This window comes from Gallinula chloropus (genome assembly GCF_964237585.1).
Source record: "Gallinula chloropus genome assembly, chromosome: 18".
Classification (NCBI taxonomy): domain Eukaryota; kingdom Metazoa; phylum Chordata; class Aves; order Gruiformes; family Rallidae; genus Gallinula; species Gallinula chloropus.
Genome location: NC_140103.1, coordinates 3,764,868 through 3,784,528, shown reverse-complemented (window position 1 = coordinate 3,784,528; position 19,661 = coordinate 3,764,868). Strand labels below are relative to the sequence as shown.

The 19,661-nt window shown below is 48.4% G+C and overlaps 2 protein-coding genes across 3 annotated transcripts; both read left to right on the top strand.

Annotated features, from left to right (window-relative positions):
- The first annotated feature begins 4,067 nt into the window (after window positions 1–4,067).
- LOC311198692 (splicing factor C9orf78) lies at window positions 4,068–9,594 on the top strand. The gene is made up of 9 exons (XM_084272694.1): window positions 4,068–4,205; window positions 4,946–5,005; window positions 5,599–5,650; window positions 5,865–5,935; window positions 6,127–6,204; window positions 6,591–6,788; window positions 7,226–7,362; window positions 8,635–8,733; window positions 9,435–9,594. The coding sequence occupies exons 1-9, from the start codon at window positions 4,123–4,125 to the stop codon at window positions 9,524–9,526; spliced, it is 870 nt and encodes a 289-aa protein (XP_084128820.1). The 5' UTR covers window positions 4,068–4,122; the 3' UTR covers window positions 9,527–9,594.
- Window positions 9,595–10,824: 1,230 nt separating this feature from the next.
- LOC311198405 (torsin-1A-like) lies at window positions 10,825–19,484 on the top strand (the record flags this gene model as incomplete). 2 transcript variants are annotated; one of them, XR_014617699.1, is made up of 6 exons in its annotated part: window positions 10,825–11,038; window positions 11,300–11,565; window positions 13,208–13,383; window positions 13,473–13,600; window positions 14,909–15,361; window positions 19,361–19,484. XR_014617699.1 is itself a non-coding variant. In XM_084272349.1 (5 exons), 5 exons carry the CDS (start codon window positions 10,825–10,827, stop codon window positions 15,157–15,159), a joined length of 1,035 nt encoding a protein of 344 aa, XP_084128475.1. In that variant the 3' UTR covers window positions 15,160–16,251. The 2 variants fall into 2 exon arrangements, 1 of the variants encoding a protein (XP_084128475.1); XM_084272349.1 differs by lacking the exon at window positions 19,361–19,484 and having other exon boundaries at window positions 14,909–16,251.
- Window positions 19,485–19,661: the final 177 nt, after the last annotated feature.

The following is a 19,661-nucleotide window of genomic DNA, read 5'->3' as shown; positions in this document are numbered from 1 at the left end:
TTTCACCAGTGCTCACTGGGAGGGGGGATATCTTCCTAGGATAAGACAGTACAACACACAAATGAAGCCAATAATTTGTACAGTGAGGAATGTGCATCCAGAAATTGCAGGAGGGTGCTCAGTACACAGTCCAGCTTCAGCACCACAGCTCCTGAGTGGTTTTCAGGGATGGGGATGGATTTACTGTTGCCTAAACAGTGACCACCTTCTCAACCTTAACCTCCCAGACTGGATCAGGCAGCGTCCCTGAGCACTGCAGAGTCCTACAGCAATAAATAGAAACTCCCATTAACTCAAACATGCTTTACATACCTAATTTCACTGGTTTTGTATACCATGAATACTCCTGACTAGACTGATAGGTTACACTTTCATCCTAGACACTGGGTGTTCTGCACGAGCTCAGCAGGTAGGGTGGGAAAACATGGGGATCTGAGCTGACTTCCTCCTGCCAAACACACAGGCAGCATGAAGAGATACACATCTAATTAGCTTGTTTGCATGAGAGAGATTAAAAGTGAAAGGATGCTGCAGCCCAAGACACAAGTATTTAGCCCATGGTGGATAGGGGCTTCATGCTACCCATGCTGGGCTGATCTGAATCTGACAGTTATACTACTTTATCAAACATTAGAAATGCAATTAGTGTTGTAAACGAAGCTGGGTAAGAGGGAATGAGACTAAAATGATCTGTAACAGAGATAACCAGTCTTCAGACTCTGAGGAATTTCTGATTTTATAGGCAGATTTTAACAATGCTGAGCCACACAACTCTCAAGGACTGTACAACATGTAACGCTGTTCCACCCAGCTCCTCCAGCACAGAGGATTTCATAGCTGCATGCTCAGGAGCACAATGAACACTTTCATGGTGGTCCATGGGTATGTAAAAGACCTCAGACACGTCTCAGTAACACACAGCTACGAAAAAGGAGATTAAAAGAGCTTGTGTTCCTCAAGCATAGTTTAGGTAACCTCATTTGTGGCTGCTAAAAAGGGGGGGAAAAAAAAAGATGAGGGATATTAACAACACGGATCAGGAGCCAAAATATTACTATTGGCTGGAAATGAAACAGATATGAGAAGCCCACATCATTACAAAACAGAAGTGGAAAATTCTGATGAACTTAAGGTCAAACAACTCCAGCAGTGTGGTTGCTACTCTGTTGTTTTCCCATTTTGAGGACATTTGAAAGAATTCCCAGTGTTATCTGGTCTGAATCACTGACAGCGGGGAGAAAGTAGAATAATAATTAAGGAAAAGATAAACAAATAAGCCATATCAGCAACATCCTGGGAGCTGAAAGCTTGCCTAGCACCTTGCCTTGGCAGAAGACAACCCCCAAGGATAATTTTCTAGCAATGTTTTTCCATCTCTCTGGAACTGAATAAACTGGAGGAGCAAAGCAAAACCGGAGGGGGAAAGAATCCTGTCTGTGTGCCAGAAAACACAGCAGTGCTTGTAACCAGGATCTCAGGAACCTGTGAAGAGATGTTTAACAAACAACTGAGCAATTTGGTGCTGCTTCACAGAGAAGCAGGAAGACTATCATGTAGTGTATGTTGAGTTTAAAGGCAACTGACAAGACTGCAGTGTCCCTGGCTAACGCATAAAACTGGGACACTTTCAGGCTCTGAGTCCCTTCAGCAAAACCGACCCCTTTTCCCAAATGTAGCAGCTGATCCAATTAAAAAAACCCAAAACCCAACTATCCATGCCATGTTTGCTAGTTCACCTTCCTGGATTTCTTATCCCTTTCCCAGAAAACCTAATGAACAAAACATTGCTTTCAAATTAACTCCAAGACCCCTTCATCTGCACCAGCCTGAGCTAACTGGGAACCAGCCTCAGAGCACACCAAGTACAATCTCATGGATGTGAATGGTTTTAACACATTCCATGAGACCACCCCTCTATTCAAAATTAAACCCATGCCTTTAAACTCCCCAGCACAGGGGTGCTGATCTTCCCACCTAGGGCTTCCCTTCTGGAAGCAGGGAAAACCTTATTTTCACCTCTCAGCCCTGACTGAACGCATTAGAAAGGGTTCAAGTCGTGCCTGTTCAGAAGGAAGCATTCAATCCTTACTTTGCCCATGACTCTGCCCTAAAAGCTTTAGCTGGCACACACAGCTCTCACATACTGCTGAGGAAACTAGGCATTTAATAAAAACACTGCCAGAAAACTTAACAGCGCTTGTCAAAATGTATCCTGTATGATGGGAACAAAAGTTACCTTAAAACAAGTCCTTCAGCCTGTCTTTCCCAAGCACAGCTGTGGAAGAACAGTACAAGAACATGTCAGAACAATTCCACGGGAACTGCAACCTACTTTTTCAGTTGCTTCATTTGCTGCCAAACCCCGTGTCTCTGCCTTCTACAGCAACACATTTCTCGGGGTTTATTTTGCTTGGAAAGAGCTGTGTGGTTTTGTACCAAAGCTGGAGCCAGCTGTCAGGAATTTCAGATAGATTGAGCCTGTGGAGTAACTGTTTACAGGGATAAAAGGAATCTTAGCACCCTCCATCCGCAAAACAACTACCAGGTCTGCTCGCTCATCTTGCATAAGCTCCCAAGATAAAGGAGAATCTCTTGTTCTTAGCGACACTTCAGGTACTGAAGAAATATTTACTGAACTGCTGGCAAGGAGGAACCAGAAACCAGGTGCTCCTGGCTCTGAGCTCGGCGCTCACACTGCATCATGTATTGCAAAGCCAGGCACTTTATGTGGAGCAGGTAAAGGAGATGAGGGTTTAATACAGATTTATTACTGGATGTCACAACACAACAGCACGCCTAGAGATTTTTTTTTTACCTTTTAAGAAAGAAGCACTTTGGGTAAACCCCCCCCACCCCTTTGCCCTGCTACATCTCCCCTCAAGCAGCGCAGGCCCCGGAAACACAAGCGCTCTCCTGACAGCCACACAGCTGCTAAGCATGAGTGAAGTTGAATATAAACAGCCCCGGACGCCATAGGGTTCAGACAGGATGAGGCACTGGCCGCTCTGCTGGGTCCGCCTCCTCCGAGGGTCGCGGGGGCGCAAAGGCCGCCCTCGCCCTGGGGGCTGCAGGGCTGCCCCCGCTCCCCGGGTACCTCAGGACTTCACGGGGCGAGCGGGCAGGAGCCCCACGGCTGCTGCTGCATCATTCCCGGCGCGGCCGCCCTCCCCACAACACGGCGGCCGTGACAGGCCCCGGGCCGAGGCCCAACCGCCCCCCGGCCCCGCCGCCGCCCCCAGCCCCTCTCTCACCTGCGGGATGCTCGGGGCGCCGCCGCCTCAGGCCGGGCCAGCGGGTTAGGCCGCGCCCTGCGGCCCGGCGCGGGGAAGGGCCGCGGCGCCCCGAGCAGCGCGGGGAGGCGGCGGAGCGGCGGGCGCCGCGCAGGCCGGGGGAGGAGCGGGGGCCGGGCCGCGGCGGGGCGGGGAGCGAGGGAGGGGAGAGGAGAGGAGGAGGCGGTGGTGGCGCTGCCCACGGAGGGGCCGCTCCCGAGCGCTCCACAAGCACAAACCCCGGCCGGAGCCAGCGTCACCGGAGCGGGCAGAGCTCCGGGATGCGCTCCCGGAGGGGCGATGCCCGGTTCTCCTCAGCCGGGAGCCCCGGCCTTGTTTCACCCGCGCCGGGGTTTAGCGCCGGCCCGGCGGGTGCAGGTTTGAAAACACGACCGTGTGACAAGCGCTTGCGAAGGCGCCTTTCCCCTCGGCATCCCTGCCGGGCGTAGGGCGCGCCCGGCCCCGCCGCCGCTGCGGAGCTCCAGCGCTTAACAACAGCGGCTCGGCTCGGCGCGCCCGTGCTGCCCCGCCGCGGGGCTGCCGGGGGAAAGCAGCTCCGGAAAGAAGCCCCGGGGCGCATTAGGGGGCCGCAGGGATGGGATTAGCGGCAGGGAACGCTCGGGAGGGCACGGAGGGGGGTGTGGGGGGGTCTCTCTTTCGCCTCCCCACGGAGGAGACGCCGCTTAGCCGGGCCCCGTGGCTCCCGCCCGGCCGCAGTACTGGCGGAGGGGCGATCCTGCCCGGCTTCGTCGCGGAGTTGTGGCGTCATCGCCGCGCGACGCGCCCGGCTCGGTGTTAGTGGTGAGCGGGGTTGGGGGGGGGGAGAGCAGAGCGGCGGCTGTCAGCCGGCGCTATGCCGGCCAAGAAGTCCTTCCGCCGGCGGAGGGAGGACTCCGGGGACTCGGAGGAGGATGAGCAGGTCGCCGAGGAGGTCAGGTGGGTCGGGAGCCGCGGAGAGTCCGGCTGGGCCCACTAGTCGTGGGGCGTAGGGGCGCGTAGCGGCCCTGCGGCGGCCGGGAAGGGGCCCCCGGGTCTCCACGAGTTCAGCGGTGTCATGGCGTTGCGTTCCGCTGTGGTGTTACAGCGTTGCGTCACTCGGTTACGGCTCGGCCGCGTCACGTCCCACCGTCACACCCCGCGCAGTGACGTCACGCCGCCGGGCCCGGCCGCAGCCGCACGCAACGCCCCGAGCGGAGCCCCGACCCGCCGCCATGGGGGGGTCACCACCCGGGTACGGGGGTGGGTGGGGGGGGGGCAGCGGGACGGGCCCCGTGGGGTGTCTGACCCCGCCGGGGTGTCTGACCCCGCCGGCAGCTCCGGCCAGGGCTGTTCTGCGAGGCTTCTGGCCCGCCGGCTCCCCGCCTCCGGGATGTGCTCGGTTCCGGAGCCAGCCCCCTGCCCACAGAGGCTTGGGGGCAGCGGACCGGCACAGCCCCTCTCGGCTCCGGCCCTCTCACCGCCGCGGCAGGCGGTTCCAAACATTTATTGCTCTTCTGTCTCTTGGAAAGCGGCTCTCACAGAGGGGCCGGTTTGTTTTGGGGTCTACCCAGAGAAGTGGGTGCTGACCCGCACAGGGCACAGTCCAGAAGATGCTGTGTTCCCTGCAGATAATCAAATTAATTACTCAAAGCCAAAGCACGAGGAACTAAGTCGTCTGTTGGGGTTTTTTTCTTCAGGCTAAAACTTGAGGAAGCCAAAGAAGTTCAGAGCCTCAGAAGGCGACCCAATGGGGTGAGGTAAGGGCTGTAGCACCAAGGGTGTGAAGCTGTGTTTGTCCGAGGGTGTCATGCAACATAAATTCCTCTCTCATCACTTGTCTCCTTTAGTAGAAAGAGTTACGTGTTGAGTAGCACCCAAACCGTGCTCTCCATAGAGGAGTTAAAGCCTGAGGGTGGAAAAGAGGGAGTTTGGTGTCAGCTTACAGCCAGCAAAGTCTGTTCTGTGTCCCAGCCGTGAAGACAAGGATTAAGATGGGGGTTTAACATGAAATGTTTTCTCACCGAGTCACTTTCATGCCGCACACGTGATTTAAATAGGACACTTTCACACCACCTCCAGCCTGATTTCTCTCTCTAGTTCAGACATGCACCAGCAGTGAACTTTGTTCCTTGTTTTTGGTGATCGCTGTAAGGTGCTAAAATCTGCCTTAACTCCTCATCTCCCCAAAACAGTCACAGTTGCTCTATCCATGTGGATAAGATTGGCATTTTAGTCTTAAATACGGCGTGTGGGACCCATCTGCTTGATTTAGAGAAGGAGAAAGAAATGCAGTGTTGCTGGTAATGTGTCTCCTTCCACTGAATGTTATTTTCTTCCTCTGCTTGACTAGTGCTGTAGCTCTGCTTGTGGGAGAGAAGTTGCAAGAAGAAGCCACACTTGTGGTAAGTGCTAGGTGCTTTCATCACCTCGGTGCTGAGATGTAACGATGGGAAAACATCAGTGTGGTCCAGCCCATCACTGTGAGAGTCTGGCCCAGGGTAGGACTGATGTCACAGCTCAGTACTTGAGTGTTCCCTGTGGTTGTATCCAGGTTTCAATGACTAGTGTTAAACTAGAGGGAAGCCTGAGGGGTTCTCATGAGTTCTTATTTTACAGGATGACCCGTTCCAGATGAAAACTGGGGGAATGGTGGACATGAAGAAGCTGAAAGAAAGAGGCAAGGACAGGTGGGTGTGTCTGAGCTGGACTAGGTCTCTCCCTAGACTAGTACTGAATGCCAGCTAGTAATGAAATAACCAGATGTCGAGTTGTTTCAAGAGTTTAATATAACACAGTCTGGCTAGCTACTGCTCCTCTCACCTGGCAAATTACTTCAAAAAATCCAAACCCAAACCTAAACACCACGCTTTCTGTTTAGGATTAATGAAGAGGAAGATCTAAACTTGGGAACTTCCTTCTCAGCCGAAACCAACAGGCGGGATGAAGATGCTGACATGTAAGTTGTGCTGCCTCGTGGCTGTGATGTTGAATTTGGGGCTGGGTGTCCTTTTTTTCCTGAGTAGTCCCAGAACATCTTCCCAGTTCCCACTGAAGCGTTTTGCTTGCCCTTTCACCTTCTGGCTGCCTGAAGGCTTTTTTCATGAGCGAACATGGGAGATGCCAGGCATCTAGCTCAGCATTAAATACCAGTGGGAGCCTTCTCTGCTGGTTGTGAGAGCTTGGAGGATCTGATCATTTCTTGGGCAGTTGTTTCTTGCAGTTGGTGTTAGCTGGGTTGTTCTGGAGAGGTTATTCATTCCTCTCTCCTAGCTATTGGGACAGCAATGCAGAGTACAGAAAATGGAATTAAATGCCTTGTGCCCCTCACGTGTCGCTGTTTAGGATGAAGTACATTGAGACTGAGCTGAAGAAGAGAAAGGGAATTGTGGAGAATGAGGAGCAGAAGGTGAAGCTGAAGAATGCTGAGGACTCTCTGTATGAGCTGCCAGAGAACATCCGTGTCTCCTCTGCCAAGAAGACTGAGGAGATGCTGTCCAACCAGATGCTGAGCGGTATTCCTGAAGTGGACCTGGGAATCGAGTATGTTGTTCACAGATAGGTTGGTTGTGGCCCTGGTTGCCAGGGTGAGCAACTCTTGAGGGCAGAGCAGCAGAATGGCTGGATTACATGGCCCTGGCTTGGCTCTGTGATGGGATTGAGCCTTGTCCTGGATTAGTATGATACCTAGTGCAGCTCCACTGCATGACTTCTGGAAAAGGCTCTTAATTTTTGTGATTTGACTCTAGCAGCTTTCTGGAGGATCAGTTCATGCCCTGCACGGAAAGGGAATGCACTAGAGATGTGAGCTTCCCTTTTCCCTTTGAACCAGAGTGTCTGTTTCTGGATCAATGCCTCCTCTCTCAAAAAGCACCTCAAATAACATAGCAGCACTATTACTATCCCCAAAATCCCTCCACTTAGCACTTCCATGCCTACTACCCTTTCTAAATACGAATGAGCATTTGTTTTTCTTCCAGTGCAAAAATAAAAAACATCATCTCAACTGAAGAGGCCAAGGCCAAGCTGCTGGCAGAGCAGCAGAACAAGAAGAAAGACAGCGAAACATCATTTGTTCCCACAAACATGGCTGTTAACTACGTCCAGCACAACAGATGTAAGTCTTGCACAACTCCCCTGGGTGAGGTGTGACCCTGTCAGCTGAAGAAAAGCGGTCTGGAAAGAATCTGATGCAGGAAGAATTAGTTCATGTATCAGCACAAGCAGTTATATGATTTGTTTTGCTGGGATGCTAGTCCAGGCCACATTTCTGGCCTGGTCAGGCCCCACCTGGAGTGTTGTGTCCAATTCTGGGCTCCCTGATATAAAAAAGACAGGGATCTCCTGGAGAGAGTCCAGAGAAGGGCTACAAAGATGATCTGGAGCATCTCCCCTGTGAGGAAAGGCTGAGTGAGCTGGGGCTGTTCAGCCTGGAGAAAAGAAGACTAAGGGGGGACCTTATTAACGTTTATAAATATCTTAAGCGTGGGATGCAGAGGGAAATGGGCAGCCCCTTTTCAGTGTCTGTGGGGACAGGACAAGGGGCAATGGCTGCAAGTTGCAGCACAGGAAGTTCCACTGGGGAAGAATTTTTCCCCAGTGAGGGTGAGGGAGCCCTGGGACAGGCTGCCTAGGGGGTGTGGAGTCTCCATCTCTGGAGAGATTCAGGACCCATCTGGATGCCAACCTGTGCAATATGAGCTGGGGAGCTGCTTTGGCAGGGGGGTTGGACCCGATGCTTTCTTGAGGTCCCTTCCAACCCCTGTGATTCTGTGATTCAGTGATCTGGCTTGGTCTGGGTTTTTTCTACCCGTCAGCAAGGGAAGGACGTATTACTTGCAGCTTGACTTTCTGCTCTTGAACTCCCAGCTGACACTGCCTCATAAATTTCACCATTTTTTTTTGCTTTCAGTTGTGTCTTGAGCGTGTGCTGGAAATGTCTGCCTTGTCTGTGATTCTAAATGATGGTTTATAATTGAGAGCATTCATTTTGTAGGCTGCCAAAGCAGGCAGGTGGTCAAGCAAACATAGACCTTACTAGACAGGAGAGGGGAGTTAATTTCCGGGAGAGTCTCTCACGCTGCAGCCATCTGGAGGAAAGGCAGCCTTCTGCTGTGTATGACTGTGCTTACAGGGGTGATCTGGCATCAGATTGGTGTGTTCTGAAGGAAATGAGACTTTGGGCCACTTCTGATGAAATAATACTGGTGAAATTGCTGTATCCCATCTTGTGTGTATTGATCATCCACAGAAAGCGATGGGGAGAATGCTGTTTCTGAGGTTCTGCTGTTCCTGCTAAAGATCAGTTGTAACAAATCCCACAGGAATCTGTGCATTGGAATAACGCTGCTCCAGATAATGTTCCTTACCTGATGTTTTCCTTCTTCAGTTTACCATGAGGAGCTAAATGCACCAGTGCGAAGGAACAAGGAAGAGCCAAAGCCCCGTCCACTGAGAGTGGGGGATACAGAGAGGCCAGAGCCTGAGCGTAAGTTCCTTGTCTGTAAAGTCTGGAGGAGAGACATTGACATTGATTCAGTGAAATGTAATAATGCTGAATAGGTTGATGTAGGTGTAGCATGAGACAATTAATTTGTGTATTTTAAGAGTGTGTTTGTTTGGGATTTTAGTAGAATATGGCTGTAATCGTGTGAGCTGTTTCGTGAAAGCCCCTACAAAATGTAGTCCTCCGAGGCATCAAAATCCTTCAGGGGTCTTGCCCAGAGAAATTCTCCAGCTCTTATGTGGAGAAATGGCACAATCTGTGTCCAAGAGAGGCTGTTGGACGTGATGAACCCCTGCTAGGTCACACGTGAAGCCCTCTGAATGGAGAATGTCTTTAGAGATGCCCAAGGGTGGACTACTACAGGTCACAACTGCAACATGTTGGGAAAGCCGTCTGACAAGGGCTTGATGAAAGCTGGAATAGCGAAGGGTGCAAGGTTGGGGAGCATTGACAGCTTAAGCAATAGCCTTTCACACAGCAAGGGGCTGTGTAAGGTAAAGTGGTGGAGTTAAGGAAATGTCTCCAGTGACAAGACAGGAAATAATACTTTGTTCTCTTTCTTTTGAACGATCTCCTCCAAATCACAAACGTCCAGCCAGTGAAAAAGCCACAGATTATTATCACTGAGAAACTCAGAGAGATGAAAGGACAGGAAATAATACTTTGTTCTCTTTCTTTTGAAGGGTCTCCTCCAAATCGCAAACGTCCACTCAATGAAAAAGCAACAGATGATTATCACTATGAGAAATTCAAGAAGATGAATAGGCGATACTGATGAACATGGACAGAAGTCTTTGCATTTGTTCTTATTTTCCACTAATAAAAGATTTGATCTTAAATGGATTTGGGGAGAGTCATTACCTTGACGCGCTGGTGTTACCTACAAAGCTTTTCTTGTGATCTTGTGAATCAGTTTGCAGGTCATTGAGAACTCTTTGGTCAGTAAAATCTTGTATATTATTTATTTTCATTTATAAAACCTCTTTTATAAGAACATGAGCTTTCATGGTTGGCATTTTTTTTAGTGAGGAAACAAACTTGCCTTTGCAGATTCTTTTACCCTCTTAAAATAATATGTGTTTTGTAAAAAATACTTTAAAAGCACCAGTGCTGTTTGCCTTGTTAAAAAAAGAAAAAGGGAAGGTTTAAAGCTGGCTTGCTTGAATGTAACTTTGTAAGAGACTTTTTGTTCACAAGGGCCTTTCCTGTGCAGAGTGGGTAAAGCTGAGATCCTGCAGCCTTGCCGAGTGCTGCTGTTAGTCAGCCTGGCTCTGAAGTGACCTGTGAGGAACTGTGGCATTGGCATTGCCTCACTGGATCTGCCCTGAGCACAAGAAAGAGCAACAGATGCCCAGCACGGGAGATGTAATGTAAGTTGTGCTTTATATATTTTTTATTTTCTCTCCCAGTAGAGTTATTTCTGTAGCAGTTTGCTACGTTTTACTTCACCTACGAAGGGCCTGTTTTCAAGTTGTAACCGTTGAATTGGAGTGCAATCTAACCTTCAGCTCCTGGGACAGGGTCTGTGGTGGAGAAACCAGAGGCCGTGCAGCTGCCATCAGCTGCGTCACCCCAGGAGCTGTGACATGTGGGTACTTGAAGCCAAGACTTGGAACTTTAAAGTAATAAAAGTGGTTTTTAAGTGATTGTGAATGTGTTTTTCCTTCTGGAATGTGCACCGATGGTTGGCCAGGGTCTCCCCTGGCTGTGTCTGTCAAGTCCTGTCACTGAGGAGTGGAAAGTCCAGGGGCCGCTGGGGGCCAGGCACAGGTTTTCCTTTATTCTTTTTACTATTTATTCTTCCCCCTTCAGAGGAGGAGAAAAGAGTCTGGGCCAGGTGAACGTAGGGGTTTGTGTGAGCAGTGCAGCTGTGGGGTGGATGTTGCATAAGCGCGCCGCGCGAGGTCGCCGTTTAGCTACTCCCAGCCCTCAGCTTCCCGCCCAATATGGCGGCCGCCCTCAGCGCCAGCCCACTTCAGCGCCAGCCCCGCCTCTGCCCGCAGCCAAGATGGCGGCGGCGGAAACGGCCTGACGGAGCGGAAGCGGCGGCCAAGCCGCGGGGCCGGGCGGGCCATGAAGCTGTGGTGGGGCGCGCTGCGGGCGGCCCTGGGGCTGGCGCTGCTGCCGCCCCTCCTCAGGCCCGCGAGCGCCGTGGAGCCCATCAGCCTGGGGCTGGCGATCGCGGGCGCCGCCGCCTCGGCCCTCACCGGCTTAATCTCCTACCCGCGGCTGTACTGCTACTTCAGGGAGTGCTGCCTCCAGAGGCACGACCGGCGCGCCGCCGCCGGTGCGGGCTGAGGGGCTGCGGGGGGGGGTCGGGGATGAGGGGGAGGCGCGTTGCGGGGCTGGCGGGACGGCGCTGGGGGAGGGCAGAGGCACCCGGCGCCGGGCAGGGCCTTCCCGCAGGGCGCAGCTCCAGCGCGGCCGGCCCTTTGCCCCCAGCCCGGCAGCCAGCGCCTCAGGGTGGCTGCTGGACCCTCCTGGAAGGCGGGCGGGACCCGGTGGCCGTCTCCCTCCGCGTTGTTGACGGTGTGTTCTCTCCATCCAGCTCTGCAGGAGAATCTGGAGAGGAAGCTGTTCGGGCAGCACCTGGTGAACAAGGTGGTTGTCAAGGCGGTGAGGGGCTTCCTGAACAACAGCAACGCCAAGAAGCCGCTCGCCCTCTCCTTGCACGGGTGGACTGGGACGGGGAAAAACTTTGTCAGTAAGATAGTGGCCGAAAGCATTTATAAGAGGGGTCTGCAGAGTAAATACGTCCATCAGTTCGTGGCCACTTTACACTTCCCTCACGCTGACAGCATCAGTCTCTACAAGGTAAGAGCGTCCCGTGGTGCTGGGGCACAGCTCTGCTGCAGCGACTGCTCTGTTGATTTAGAAATGTCATGGCACGAGTGGTACTAGAAGCCTGCAGGTTCTTCTATGCAGTAAAACGTAGTCTGTGCTGGTTTTGGAGTCTTTATAGAACTGGGTAGATCTTAACATCCCTGTAGCCAGGTTTTCCCTTGAATATAAAGAGGTTTTGCGTGGTTTCTGAGCTTCTCTTCAGGGAAGAACGATATGGTTAATGTTTGGTTTACACTGAAGGATGTCACCTGCTCTAAAGATTAGTGTGATTCAGCAGGTTTCCATGGTTAGGTGATACACTGGCAGGCAGGCACAGCACGAAACAACAGTCCATGACTCTGGGGAACCACCTGGTGACCTCCAGGTGTGGCAGGTACCATGACAAGCTGAAGCTTTCTCTCTGAAGCATGGGTGTATTTGCACACTGAGCAGGTTATTTAGCTTTTCTATGCACCTGTTTCCCAGCTGTAACATAAAATCACAAAATACCCATTGTCTGAAAGATAAAATGTATTTAGAATTGTTCTAGCAGTTTGGTGTCAGGTGGATGACACGTGGGGCAGTAGCTTGGATGCATATTTTCTGGAGTATTTTTGTTCTAATTAATTTTGTTAACGGCAGCATTTCAGTGAGTACAGCTGTCTTGTGTATTACTGTATGTTTATATTCAGTTTGTACGTGTTAAAAGTGGGAGTGGGATGGTCCAACTTCTAAATGGAGGAAATAACTGTTCTCTCTTCTACAGCTTACTTCCCTCTTCTTGCAGCTGAACTGTTTTTAAAATAAAATGGATCCTTTTCTGCTTTTGTCTCACGGTGATTACACTTGGGAAACTTGCTCCCAAAGGCAGCAGGAGGAACTTTTGCTTTTTCACAGTACATCTGATGCCAGTTTCCCTTGCTGCCTCTGCAGTTCAGGGACTGAGCAAACAAATATCAAAAAAGGATGAATCATTGTATGTGATCAGAACTGTTACTACTTATTCAACCCTTTTTTTTCCTCTCCTGCTTACATCATTATTGATCTTAAATGTAACACTTAAGTGAAAGGAAAAATGCAACCTTGAAGTGGATCTTTAAATACAATAAACCATCATCCTGAGAAGGACTTGTAATCGTTTAACTTCAGAACCATTAAACCACAGGGCTGAGAACTGAATTCTGCTTCTGCCAGTGACTGCAGCACCGTCTCACTGGTGCTGTTCAAGTAGCAAATTTAATATTGCTTATAATTTTGACACTTAAGGATGCTTAGACCAAAGTGCTGCTGACAGTAATCATCTTACCTGTCAGGGCTTTGCTTTGTGTTGCAGTTCCTTGGTGGTGCCCATCCTTTGTCCTGCTGCTCACTTTCATTTTTGCTGTGTTTACAGGACTATCTCCCTCACAAAGAGTTTTCCTGCTCATCCCATCCCTCCTATTTTTTTCAGAACCAGCAAGAGATTTGTGCAAAGATTTATTTACTGCTTTTAGCAGTGTTTTAGTCAAGAAGCCAAAGATGTTACAGTGACACAATTGAAACAGCTCAGGACAAAGGTCAATAAGCAGAAGTGCTCTTTTCTGTCTTTTCAACATAAAATGCTTTCAGCAGCTCATATTTTTCTGCACCTCAGGACCAGTTGCAGTCGTGGATTCGGGGAAATGTGAGCATCTGTCCCAGATCACTCTTCATATTTGATGAAATGGATAAGATGCATGCAGGACTCATTGACTCCATCAAGCCATTCCTGGACTACTATGAGTTTCTGGATGGGGTGTCTTACAGACAAGCCATCTTCATATTCCTCAGGTAAGAAGTGGCTTCTGGGGTTTGCTGTTCTGAACATTGATGCCTTTTAAAACTACTTGCAGCCACAATTTTGCTTTCTCTTTATGTAGCAATGCAGGAGCTGAAAAGATAACAGAGCTGGCACTGGATTTCTGGAGGAATGGGAGGACAAGGGAAGACATACAGCTCACAGATATACAGAATGCACTGTCTGTGTCTGTCTTCAATAACAAAAACAGTGAGTAAAGCTGGGATTGCTTTTTGAGGAGGTAAAAGTTCCACAAAAGGGATGGGCTTTGTTTAAATTTAAAAATATTTTTTACTGAAAGAGTTGTCAGGGCCTGGAACAGGCTGCCCAGGGAGGTGGTTGAGTCATCATCCCTGGATGTGTTCAAAAAAAGGGTTGATGAGGTACTTGGGGATATGGTTTAGCATAGGATGGGAATGGTTGGACTTGGTGATCTTCAAAGGTCTCTTCCAACCTTGTGATTCTGTTCTGTTCTGTTTAGCTGTTTTCATGGCTATGGTTTCCACTTGATGTAGCCTTCAGTTTTTGGCTAGCAAGGAGTCAAAATGCAGTTTTAGAGTGTATAAAATGCCTCTTTAGATGCAGATTAAGGAGCTCTGTGTGCACCTTGACTATCAACATGTTTGCTGTCCATTGAATTGTGTATGTTGGGGGAAGTCTACACTGAGCATTTATTGACATAGTAATGGGCTAAAGGCAAAGAGAAATCCTGGCAGCAGCTGAAAAATCTTTAACCAATAAAAAAGCCACTTCCTTGGCCCCAGATCCACTCAGCCTGTCTTGCTCAGTCTGGTAAAAGCCTTCAGACAGTTACTTAGGAGCTGTTTCACAGAATCACCAGGTTGGAAAAGACCTTTGAGATCATTGAGTCCAACTGTACCTGTCCTCTACTAACCCATATCCCTCAGCACCTCATCTACCCATCTTTTAAATACATCTGGGGCTCGTGACTCAACCCTCTCCCTGTGCAGCCTGTTTCAGACATGCTGGCTGTGCTGTGGGCAGTCCAGTGCTTCCTAGGTTTCCTTGCACAGGAAAAGGGGGTTTTTAACATAATTATGGTCTGACAGTAGCAGTGGAAGCAAACTTAGTGTGTTTTTCTGAAAGGTTAGAAGCAATCTCTGAAAAAACTGAGCAAGACAAGCTGGTTTGGGAGAGCTGATAGGAGACAGAAAATCTGTTCTTTAGGTGAGAGAGGGGAAGGTATGAGACTGGCACTTGGGGAGCAAGGTGTAAGTGCATTCAGTCAGGATTCATTCGTTGCACTCCAGTGGACCACATCTATGTGTCTGCCCAAAACTGTGCACAAAGTATCCTGAGAAGGGGCTTGTATGTGGATCTAATTGTCCATCAAAACCCTGGATGGTTTTAAAAGCCCCAAACCCACAGGTGAATTCTTACTAGCATGCTATGGTACGCCTCCCATTTCCATTCAACCCATGGTAGTGTTTAACTAGGGGAGATAAACCCCCCTTGTCTTTCCCTTTGTAGTTAACCCCCTTCTCTTTCCCTTTGTAGGTGGATTTTGGCACAGCACCCTGATCGATCGAAACCTCATTGACTACTTTGTTCCCTTTCTGCCTCTGGAATACAGACACGTGAAGATGTGTGCCAGGGTTGAGATCCAATCACGTGGCTACGCTGTGGATGAAGACATTTTAACCAGAATAGCTGATGAAATGACCTACTTCCCCAGAGAGGAGAGAATTTATTCAGATAAAGGATGTAAAACTGTGGATGCAAAGCTGGATTACTACTATGACTTCTAATGCTTTGTTGCTACAGCCTGCAAAGAAGCAGATTTAACTTAATTACCAAGTGGAGAACCCGGGACATTTCATTTTTAAGCACTTTTAAAGGAAAGGAACATGTTTTTTTTTTACCTGGTGTGTAAATAAGTGGCAGTGGCCTCTGCATTTTTATTGTGTCCCTAGGCACAGCTCTCAAGTACTTCAGCCTTGTGTTGCCAAGGTAAGAACGAACTGCGTGGGGAATGTGGGGGTCTGTGTCTGACAGTGCTGAAGATTCCTCTCAGATCATGTGTTGAGCATCAGGACTGTTTGGCAGACTGTTGGCATGTGTAGGAGTGGGACTATGACCTAATTTTAATTGGATTTTGGTTTGATGTGGATAATCTCTAGAGAATATTGAGAATTTTAATCAACATTCCTGTGTCTCTGAAAGCCTTCAGTTGGTTTATGTGGGAATATTCCTCTAGCTGCATTAAAAGTAGGATATGTATCTCTTTTTTCCTTTAAAAGCTTGGTTCAATTAAAGGTAAGGAGGGGACTCTGTAATTAAAAAAAGAAATAATTGTGTGGTACTGTTGTTGGTCTCAAAACAATGGTATGAATTGGCCTCCTGTGTGTCAAACCAAGAACATGAGAGTCTTTGATGCGAATGGTGTTCAAAGGGCAGATGTAATATCACAGGAAAAGGGTTAAAATCCTTGACTACCACTTCAGTGTTGGTTCCTGTTTTGGGTTATTTTTGATCTCTAAAGATGCCCACTGTGTGCTCTCCTGGGAGTCCCCTTCTGGGGAAGGAGGAAAGCCTGGTTTCTGACAGAGTCAGCTTCATGGAAAAAATGTAAATTAGTGGGAAACACAGGTTACATTTTACACCAAGGAAATGGAAAAGAGTTTTTTTTGTCTTCACCTACATGTGGAATTCAGGGGCCAGCTGGGAGATTTTCTTTTTATCCTGTTCTCAGAAGGGAGGGATGGAGACAGAGCCAAAAGCATTTGAAATAAAAGGTGAAACATGTCAGCTGAAGTCACTGCAAAGAGTGTCAGGTTTGTTTCTGAAGGAGCACTGCAGAGGCTTTTTTTCACTCCAGTTTCTATTGAAAATAAACTCTTCTCATCAGAAATGTATCTCTTAGCTCCCTTCTGGTGTTCTTTGCATAGTGATTTGATGTTAATACTGCACAAACTTACTACTTGTGGAGGAAGAGGCAAATAGATGTGGAGAGGAGATGGGACTGCTAACTGGTGAAAGGGAAACAAAGCCTGGAGTGGAAACTGCCCTTCCACACCATCGGTGCTAATGACACTGGTGTGGCTTCTGTAGAGGCAGGCTTTCTAGATGTATGTGTGCTGGCAAGTATAAAGATGAACTTCCCAAACCCCTGCTTTTTGTCTCCTCCCACTGTGGTTGCACAGACTGAACACCCTCTGGGCTCTGACTGAAGCCACCTGTGTTTTCAGCAGCAGCATCCTGGAGGTTTCCTCTGCAAGAGGAAACTAAAGGGTCAGTAAAACTTCAGTTCTGCTCTGAGGTTGTGTAATATGCAAATTATCAGTCCTCATATTTGTCAGCAAAAGAGTGCTTTGAACTTGGGTATTTAATCTGTTTCTTTGACCTCCTGTGAAAACAGCAAATGATTGGCTAATGGGAAAAAAAAGCGCCTTGTGAATACAATAAACTTTACCTACTCATGAAAAGACACAGTTCAACCAAGCAGCACTGTGGCAGTTCCAGCATTAACCACACTCTAGTTCTGTTTCAAGTGCCATCACAGCATAGGCACAAGCATTTGGCATATGTTGGTACCAAGTATTTAATTATATTGTAGCCCTAAATGGCTTGAGATAGATGGAAGCTTCCTCTAGAGGGCGTGGAAATGATGTTTGGAGGGCAGAGAGTGCCTCTGTTTAATCTCTCTTCCCTCCTTAAAACAGCAGAGCTGGCTGGGAGCATCTCCTGCATCTGGGTAACAGGAACCTGGGTGTCTGAACTCGCTCCCAGCTTTGATCCTGTCATGATTCCTCTCCTTCAGACTGTATGGTTTCAAAGTGGAGGTCTTTGCTTTGTCTTTCTTGCTGTGACTGGGTCCCTTTGGCCATTTTTTAATAGGCCACTTGAAACTGGACCAGACAACATCAGAACAGGGGGAAAGGTCTGATCCCTAGAGAAACAAGTCCACGAGCCAGGTGAGAGGAGCTGAGCAGGTGCCCAGACTGAATGTTGCTTTCTTACCAAAGTCCAAAACAAGCAATGTTTACTTTCATTCAAGAGTCTCCAGCAGGAAATGTTCCAAAATCTCATGCTGTAAAACACAACAATGTTAGAGAGAGGCAGCCTGGCCCTGGAGATGCATCTGCCTGGGGCCTTGGGTTAAATAGCAAGAGCAATTGTGTGTGCAGAGCCACACACAGTGCAAAGTCCTGCTGAAGGAGACAGCTTAGGCTTCCCTAGACCCTCCTTAAGGAGCTTCCTTGTGTATTGTTACAGCAGATTGTTCCCAACAGCATAAACAACTTGACTGTTCAGTGAGGGGTGAGTTGGCACCAGCAGCTGTACCTTGATTGAATTCAGTGCTTATTTACTCACTGGCTTTTTTTCAGTGCTAGAGGCAGCAGATGCTCCTGCCCACAGAGATACAATGAAAGCCTTTGCTGGCTCACTGTGAAGAGCCACCTTGAATGACAGCTCTCCAGACACAGCACAGAGAGGAACAATAGTACACAAGCTACCTGAGGCTACCTGCAGGTCCTGGCAGTATGGTAGGAGATGTGTTAGTAACTATGAAGTAGAGCAGACAGAGACTTTTAAGGCTTTTTCACAAGTGTGTTTCTCCTGAGCTGTGTTTAACTTCTGAATGCCTTGCTGTGCTGTTGGGTGACTCAACATATTTTAATATCAACAGGCTATTTAATCTGATTTTCTGTTTCTAAGAATAAAGGAGGCTCTAGAGAAAGCTGCAGTGCAGCCAGCTGGAAACTGCATAACCCAGCACTCTCCTACTGCTGAAAATCCCATTGCTGAAAATTACTCAATCAAGAGAGAAAAGTGACTTCAGGTTTATTCCAACTGCAGTACAATAGTACTATTTAGTGTTTTGAAATTGCAGAAGTATTTTGCATTCAGAGTAACTGAAACTGGATGCAGCATTTACACCTAGGAGTAAGTTAACAGGCAAGACATTATACATGAGAAGTGACAGTCCAATGTCCCAAGGTTAACAGCTAGCTGGCGTTTGGCTCTGGAGATTGCATCAGCATGAAGAGTTTGCCAACGTTTGGCAAATTCCAGGTGGGGTTGTAAAAGGCAATTGACACTTTTTGTTTGGAGCTTAACATCCATGCTAAACTCCCTGTTGTAATTTGAATTAACTTGATAGTGTTGAGACCACTTTTAAATTTTACATCATTTGTATTTGAACATGAAAGTTTAAGTACAAGTTGGGAGGGTAAATGCTGCAATTCCCTGTACCCATTTAAAAACCACACTACACTAACCAAGTGATAGGCACTTCTGTCTTGCACTGCACTAGTTAAGCCGCAAGTGATGGATGATGAAAGAGTTAAAGCTTGCAACAGCACTGTAAGCCCCAGCTTTACCAACTGGGTGAAGGTTGAATCGTCTTTCCCAGTTTCCCAACCCATCACTCACCCTCCAACATAGACATTCTTTAAAAAAGCTACTATAAAACATACTTAATGAGGTATGGGATTGTTGATTTGCTCCCATTTCCCATACTCTCTTCTCTGTGGGTCTCTAAGAAGAGCTTTGTATTGCTCTTTCTTACACTTCAGTATAAAAATACATCATTAAAAATAAATTCTACCATCAAAGCGTCTTCCAAGCAGGGTGAAAGCAGCAGTACCCAGTCCTAGGCTACTCATTGCAGCTGGGAGGGACTACTGAAGATGTCCCAGACTTAAGGTCCAAGAGCCCAGATGCAGATTAACCTGCCAAGCTCTAACAGTCAAATCCTCATGAGATATTTTTCTGATTAGGAAGTCTCACCTAGTGTATTTTAACAGATCTCTTAGATCCCTCTGCTTAGGAAGACAAACACCCTGGAGTTGCCACACAATCAATGTAAGTTTCTTTTACAATTTTTTTTGCTCCAAAGCAACACAGGGGCAAACAGTTACTCCTCCCACACCCCTACACCTTTTCTCTACTATTCAGCAACAGATTTCCCTGAGCTTACCCTGCCTTCCCATATTTTCATGGCAGATGTGCTATGATGCCACAGCTCAAAGTATAACCATGCCCTTTGGTGCCTGAATACGTGAGACTCATCTGTAGAAGCCACAACAGCATCAAACAGCTGTGAACAACAGGAAGCCACTGTACCATCTTCTTCCTGCAGCACATCAAGGTATTCACCCCTGCAAGACACCACCATAGTCCTGCACATCATTTCACTCACCCACCAGTGAGGCCACATACAAGGAAAGGCATATGACTGCCTGAAGAATTCCTCTGTTCTCCTTTGTTCTAGTCTAGTTTTTGTGGAAAGAGGAATTAAATACCC